At 41.4% G+C, this 8,002-nt stretch overlaps 2 protein-coding genes across 2 annotated transcripts; both read left to right on the forward strand.

The window, feature by feature from the left end:
- Positions 1 to 411: 411 nt before the first annotated feature.
- Positions 412 to 2,963, forward strand: M437DRAFT_61302 (uncharacterized protein; the record flags this gene model as incomplete). The annotated part of the gene is made up of 10 exons (XM_041023910.1): positions 412 to 514; positions 584 to 715; positions 787 to 839; positions 905 to 1,261; positions 1,448 to 1,759; positions 1,812 to 1,998; positions 2,039 to 2,370; positions 2,437 to 2,606; positions 2,661 to 2,721; positions 2,775 to 2,963. 10 exons carry the CDS (start codon positions 412 to 414, stop codon positions 2,961 to 2,963), a joined length of 1,896 nt encoding a protein of 631 aa, XP_040874554.1.
- A 3,324-nt stretch (positions 2,964 to 6,287) lies between these two features.
- Positions 6,288 to 6,464, forward strand: M437DRAFT_61303 (uncharacterized protein; the record flags this gene model as incomplete). Its single annotated transcript, XM_041023911.1, has 1 exon — positions 6,288 to 6,464. A coding segment is annotated over one exon (177 nt), but the record flags the coding sequence as incomplete, so codon positions are not given.
- Positions 6,465 to 8,002: the final 1,538 nt, after the last annotated feature.

Raw genomic sequence — 8,002 nt, forward strand, 5'->3', positions numbered from 1 at the left:
TGATGCTGCTGGTGGCCGGATGCGCGTTTTGTGCGGTGCGGTCTATTTACCTCCTGCCGGATGAAAGTCTTGACGCGCCAAGACCACTAAGTGAGTCGGCTCAGCCAATCATGGCGTCTGTGTTGCACTATCAGGAGTCGCCACAATGAGAATGGTGAGATTGAACATGAAACCGCAAAAGTCACGCATCCCTTTTTGGTGGCTGTTGCCACCGCTCGACGAGGCAGCAGAACATTATATTATCAACATCGCAAGATGGCCCGCCTGGTATTGATTCCTGTCACTACTGTTTTCAGTCTCTGATTTCGACATCTAGTGCACCTTTTCTATCCTTGTTGAAGTGTTCTTTGCCCGCTGAAACCCTCTTTTAAACTCTTTTGCCCGTCAGGAGAAATCGGAGCTGTACCTGTCATGTTGGCCACTACTCTGCTCCTGCTCATCTGCGAATTGCAGGCCGTCTGCGCCATCACGCGCTTCTACAATCTCACGCTGCACAGCGGAGTGAGATCCCCTGGTAAGTCGTCCAGGAACGGAGGACCTCGGATCGTGCCTGTCGTATTTATCTGACAATCGATAATCTTAGATGGCTACCCTCGTGAAGTGTACCTTATCAACGACCAGCAACCTGGGCCGTTGATTGAAGCGAACCAAGGCGACACCCTCGAAGTGACTGTCTTTAACAACTTGACCGTGGAGAACACGATACATTGGCATGGTTCGTCTTTTGCGTCTTGCTGCCCGCCACGCTTCCAAGCAGCAACCGGACTGACAGGCGGGATTGGACAGGCTTGCTGCAACGGGGCACACCAGACATGGACGGCGTACCAGGCGTCACACAGGTAGAGTTGACATGTAGCATGAAAAAATAATTGCTATACCGGATACTGACCTGGAAGCCATGCAGTTTCCAATACCCGCTGGCGGAAATTTCACATACCGCATGCCCCTAGGAGACCAGTACGGCTTCTACTGGTACCATTCGCATTTCAAGACATATTACGACGACGCTGTGCGCGGCCCGCTCCTCATACACCCTTCCCCTTCCCTGCAGCGGCCTTTCGAAAGCCTTGCCAAGAACGCGACCGACTTGCCCGCTCTTCTGCAGGCAGAGCGGAATGCAACACCTGTGCTTCTCGCAGATTGGTACCATAATCTCTCCAACTCTGTCTATCAGGAGTACATGACAACAGGTGCATTTCCCAACTGCGTCGACAGCCTGTTGGCCAACGGCCGCGGAAGAGTACAATGCCTTCCCGACAGCGTCCTTATGGCGGGCCCTGCGCTCGAGCCTGATTCAGGTTCCATGAACATGAGCTCCACGGCCACATCCCCGGAGCACATGAGTTCGACCATGACAGCCAGTATGAGCAACTCGATGGGAATGCCATCATTTAGCAGTGTGACAACGACCAAAGCATCCATGTCTGCCTCTATGTCTATGATGGAGCGCGCGATGTCAACACCAGTCAGTTCAGGTGGTACGGGTGGAGGCCAGATGCAATCGACCGCGCTTAACGCGCTTGGATGCACGCCTCCCATGATGTTCAACCCTGGCTATAGCATGGATTCGCTACCAGCAGTCACCTGCAACAACACATCTTCACCCCTCCTTACAATACCTGCAAATTACTCGCAAGGCTGGCTCGCTCTTCATTTGGTCAACGCCGCTGCCACTAGCAAGCTAAGAGTCTCGCTCGATGCACATTCGATGTTTGTATTCGCAGCCGATGGACTCTACGTAGAAATGCAGGAAGTCAAGGTTGCTATATGTCCTCATCAGCATGCGTCCTACCGGCTAACAGTCAGCCCAGGTGCTTCCTATTTCCATTGGCCAACGCTATTCGGTCATGATCAGACTAGATCAAAAACCGGGCAAGTATTACCTTCGATTTGCATCTTATCCAGTCGGAGACATGCAGCAAGTCATCGAAGATCAGGCGATTATCCAATACGATGCAAGTTGTACCATGACTGCTATTGTGAGTACGGGCCTAACATGTCAAGCTTCAGGTGAGCGATCTCGGTCAACCTCAACAAGATACCGCAATCCCGTATGATGATCCTCGCTCGATTTGGATGCTGCTAAATGGGTCTGCAAAGGCTCAGGCTCGGGTACTAAACGAGAAGAATCTGGCGCCGCTCAATTCGAATACGCCGCCTAGCAGTCCAGCAGATCTGACCAAAGTCTTCACCATCAACCAAACTGATCCAGTGGTTTGGGTTGTGGACAAATACCCATACTCCGAGCCACAAGTACCTGTTATCTACGGAAACTCATCTGACGGCTGGACTGCTAATACGACGATACATATGCCGTACAATGCTACCATTGATGTGGTAATGCAGATCGCAAATGATTCGATGGACGTGGTAAGAATAAACCAGGAGTTGCAATCCTCCGCATCGTCTCTGGTACTAACTGTTGCGACACGCTAGATGGGCCATCCGATGCACCTTCATGGGCACAAGTTCTGGGTTTTGGGTAGTGGCAGTGGTCCATTTCCCTATTCTTCAGTAGACGACGCGCCACGATCTGCAATCAACTTGCAGAATCCTCCATATCGGGATACTGTCGAACTACCGGCATCCGGTTGGGTTGTTATTAGGTAGGGACACACATCGGTTCAGCGTATGTTTACGGGAAGCTGAAGTCATACAAGATACATCACAGACAACCCGGGGGGATGGCTTTTCCACTGCCATATACAGTGGCATCTAGTGGTAAGTTGCAGCTACAGTATTAGGGTTGTGCAGTCGCTTACCGTCTTTCGTAGAGCGGAATGGCACTAGTGCTTGTGGAAGGAGATGACCTCCTTCCCGGCATAGTTAGTGCACCACGCAACATAACCACACCAGGGGTCTCTCAGCCTAGCGTCACTTCAAGCAGCGGTACGGACCAGCTTACCCCTAGGGGAGGAGGTATGCTATTAGCAGTAGCAATGTTATATATACTGTTAGTATAGCTACCATGCGACCATATAACTAGAGGAGGCGACATAGAATATAAGATAAGCCATTACTTAAAGTCGGGTTTAGATAATCAGTTAGACCTTTGTTAATTCTAGCCTATCCTTTACCTACTATAACTATAGTACTAGTATTAAACAATTTACTCCTTTTCTATCTATAAGATTAAAACACTACATTAAACTTATAATACTTAACTACTTAGTTTTATATTAAGGCTACTAAAGTAGCTATAGTATTAGCTTATTCTATCTTTTTTTATTCTAGAAATAGAACAAATTCTTAACTCTCTATTATTAATAAAGATTATTATAAGGCTAAAGGTATATTTTATCTTCTAATATATAGTTTACTATTTCTATTTAGATAAATATTACTAGTATTACTATTATTTAAGATTCTTAACTAAAAGTATAATAAAGTTATTTTTTCTTTACTATTAATAGTAACTATTTTATTATTATTACCTAATAGTATAAAACTATTATAATCTAGTATTAAGTATACCGGCTTCTAGCTTATATATAGTTAATTATTACTATCTTAGGGATACTACTCTAAGGATTTTACTAAGAAAGGTCCTTTCTATAGAGTACTCTATAGTAAGTAGCTATTATAAGGTAGACTTAGGTATTCGGGGGAAGGAGTAGCTATATAGGTATAGTAGTATTTAGTAGGCTATCTATAGATAGGTAGTATAACTAATAGGTAGGTGTACTAATAGTACGTAGCTCGAAGAGCTATAGATAATAGTCGGGGCGGCTTTATAATATTTTCCTAGTAGAACCTTAGTTCTATAGTCTACGTAACCCTAGCTAGGGTTACCCTAACAGCGATAGCTAGTAGTCTACTAGGTAGTCTACTAGACTACCCGCCGGACTAACTACTAGTAGCTAGCTAGACGTCTAGCCGACGGCTTACTAGGTAACCTAGTAGGTTAGCACCGTAATAGTATCCCCTTTCTTAGGTTAAAACTCTAGTAAAACGTTTATTAGGTCTAGGCTTACTTAGGTACCTTTAGTAGAAGTTCCTTACTAACTTAGCGGCGTTCTCTAGGTTCTCTACCGGTTCTTTATTAGTCTCTAGATTACTAGTCTATTTAATAATATAGTATAGCTTAGGCTTTTCTCTTCCGCGGCGTTTCTATAATAAATCGATAACTTTTTCTACCTCCTATTATTCTATACCTTTAACTTTGATCGGGGAAGGCTTAGGTAGGCGTTATCTAGATAGGAAATCCTTAGTAGTAGGGCGTAATAGGTAGACGTTAAATATAGGGTATACTCCTATAGTTATAGGTAGCTCGAGTTTATAGGCGTAGAAGCTAACTATTTATTTAACTACGAACGGTCCTATATTCTTCTAGTCTAACTTTTTCTACAGGCGGAGGGTCTAGATATTTCTAGTATTAAGCTAAACTTTATTACTAGGTAGGTATTTCCTAGCGGGTTTACGTTTCTTATTAATAGAGTCTTCCTAGCGAGTATAAGTAGCGATAATCTCCGCTTAATAGTGTTTATAAATCCTTTACGTTTATTCGGTAAATAGGGCGGTATTATAGGTAGTAGGTCGCTTATTAGGTAGGATAGGTTTAAAGCTAAAGCAAGGCTCGAATCTATATAGTATAAAGAATAGGGAGATATAGGTAGTTTCTAAGACCTAGCTATTACTAGTAAACTCGGTAGTAGCGAGCTATCTAGACTAGTCGTCCTATAAGTAGGATATATAGGCTCGAAGGTATTATTCTAAAATAGCATTTATTCTCTCTATTTATCTATTAGACTTAAGATACTAGGCGGTAGATAGGTTAGTATAGGTATTTAGTAATTTATTAAGGTGTCCCTAGAAGGCTAAGATAAATTAGGCCCCCCGATCGGATACGATTATATTAGGTAGGCTAAAGGATCTCTAGATATTATTACGGAATAGGTAGGCTAATTCTTTAGTACTATAAGTACCTTCGTAGGGAATAATTCGACGGAACTTTATTAGGTAATATACTACGACTAGAATAGCATTAAACCTATTACTTTTAGGTAAGTATATAATAAAGTCTATAGATAGGTCTTTCTAGGCTTTACCGGGTATCGGTAGTAGTTTAAGGATACCTTAGTAACCTTCTCTAGACGGTATAATTTTTTAGTAGGTATAGTAGTTCTTTACCTATTATTTAACGTATTCGTATATTCTAGGCTAGTAGAAGTATCGTTATAGTAGCTCGTAGGTCTTATTCCGGCTAGGATAGCTAACTAATAGGTTATTATATACTTCTTATAATAACATTACTTTAAGTTTCTCTAGGTCGGGGATATATAGCTTCTACCGATAGAATAGTAGTTTAGACTCCTATAAGCATTCTACTAGTAAGATTTATAGGTATTTTAGTAAGTTCTTATCTAGGGCTTTAAGTACCTCTAACGGTAGCGGGTCGGTTTAATATTCCTTTTATAGTAGTTCTTTTAGCTAATTAGGTAGGAATAGTAACTATATCGGTTAGGAAGGCGTTAAGGAGCTCTATACTAATTAAGGGGTGCTCTGCTAGCCTAAAGGGCTTAACACTATAGAGTAGCCTATAGGCTCCTATAAGGTGCTCTATAGTGCTCTGCTGCTCTACTCTATAGAGCAGAATAGAGCATATAGAGTAACCTACATACACTTATTATAGAGAAGGTATATAGAAAGGCAAAACGACTATTAGCAGTTCTACGTTTAACTTCAATAGTTATTTTAACAGTCCCTTTAGTTTATACTACACATTACACTACTTGCTTCACTTGCTTAACACTCCTCTTTATAAGTATAAATCCCGTAACTAGTTATTCTCTCTAGAATAGTTAGCTATAACAACTTTAAACGCCCTTAGAATGAGTTAATTAAGTAATACCCCGAGAGGTACACCTAGCGAGGTTAGTGGAACTCGCACTACTAGCACTTACCGCGATAAGGACGATACTAAGGTCGCTAAGCCCGATCTCTACTACGGAGACCGTTAGGGTCTTAACGATTAGATTACCTAGATGGAGATCTATTTCCAGTTTACCCCTATCGAATCTAATAAAAGAACCTTATTCGCTATAACCTACCTTCGAGGAAGAGCCTAGCACTAGATGAAACCGATGCTTATAAAGTTCTTAAACGGCGAAGGAGATACTAATAGTATTCTTACTAGCTTTGTTAACTTTAAGAAGGAGATTCGCCATATCTTTAGCATCTCTAATAAGGATAAAGTTGCTATATGCCTTATTTAGCACATCCGCTAGCATACTTTAGTATCCGACTATGCTGCTAAGTTCTAGAAGTATGCCTAGATCACCAATTAGGATGACTCCGCCCTTATAACTATGTTTAGACGTAGTCTAAAGGAAAATGTTAAAGACGAACTTATAAGAGCCGGCATAAAGATTAAGAGTCTTAATAACCTTATCCGTACATCGATCGAAATCGATAATAACCTTTATAAATATGCTATAGAAAGACGCCATAATGTCGCCCCTTAAGGCAAGTCTAGCTATGTTCTATACCGTAGTAACAATAACTTTAGAGGAAAGAAGTTTAACTATAATAACAACTAGTACTCCGATCCTTATAGACTTTAGCTAATAGAACTAGATGTTACCGAAGGTCGACGATCGTAGGGCAGGAAGTAGTATAAGGGAAAGAGTTTAATGACTTGCTATAGATGTAGTAAGCAAGGCCATATAGTAAGGGATTGTCATTCGAAGAATAAGGTGCCTTAAAGATAATTTAATATAACGTAACGCCGTTCTAAAGATAAGGAACCAGAGCGTAATAAACCCGAGAAACCGAAACTAGAGCCTATGCAGCTCGAACACGATTGCTATAAGCTAATAAGTTAGACCGCATGCTACGATAATAGCTGCATAGTCCACTATAACTCTAGAATAGGATCCGGATGGTTTTTCTCTAGACTAAGAGGTAGAGGAAAAGGTTATTATAATGTCATTACTAGAAAAGACGACCTTAAGGAAGGGTAAATCGAAGAAGAAGACATCGAAAGCGATCCTAAAGAGGACAATAATAAAGAGGAAAGTAGTAACGAAGAATTATCTGACGACGAACTAGATAACCACTTATGCGATAGAAGAGAAGGTATCTACACCTTATATGCTTACGTACTATCCTGTTTTACTAAGATGTTCGATATTATGATGAAATATAGAGAAAAAGCATTCCTATTAATTAATGGTTAGAGATTCTTACACCCTTATAACTTCGATAACATACTAGATTAGATCTGTAATACATTCTAGGATTACCGACTTATAGTAATCGACTACGACTTTAAGGCTTTTATTGTTAAGAAGCTACTACTCGGTAGTACCTTTACACTAGCTAGATATATCATCCCTATAGGAGAACATGTTTACAAAAGTATATAAGAAGGCATTAACTTGCTTCGATCTTAATACGGTTAAGCTTAGCAATAGCAACGCACGCTATACGAACGACACCTCCGCAAGGAATATGGACTAGACATATTGTTAAAAGGGAAAGAACGAGTTAGGTTCGACTTACTAGTTAGCGATGTTTCGGGAAAAGAGTAGATTCTTGTGGTAAGGGCAGCTAACGAGAATGTAACTCGATCTAAGCCCTAGCGTCTATATCATTAATAACGGTATTCCGTATACTAGTTACCGTTAAAGAAAGACGACTATATGCAATAATAGATTCCGGAGCGAGCGGAAACTTTATCTTAATGGCTATAGTTGCTCGATTTAGGATCGCACAACGAAGATCCAAAATTCAGTTTACCAACGTCAGCCATTACCAAAGGCAGCGAATTTGTGATAAATAGCATTTTGATTCTTTCGTTCCTATAGAAGTTCTCCTGTCTCTCTCTTTGTTTCAAAGAGTCACAAACCTATCTCAAAATTATATCCGAAAGATCCAGTGAGTGCAAGAAGAAGCACCCAATATACCGTGTTCGAAGTTGTGCGGCCTGCGCGCAGGCGATTTTGGGGGACATAACCGGCAAAGAAGTCAAGAGAGTTGCCACTGTCTTCAAAACGGAAGA

The sequence above is a fragment of the Aureobasidium melanogenum genome (assembly GCF_000721775.1).
Source record: "Aureobasidium melanogenum CBS 110374 unplaced genomic scaffold scaffold_75, whole genome shotgun sequence".
NCBI classification, from domain to species: Eukaryota; Fungi; Ascomycota; class Dothideomycetes; order Dothideales; family Saccotheciaceae; genus Aureobasidium; species Aureobasidium melanogenum.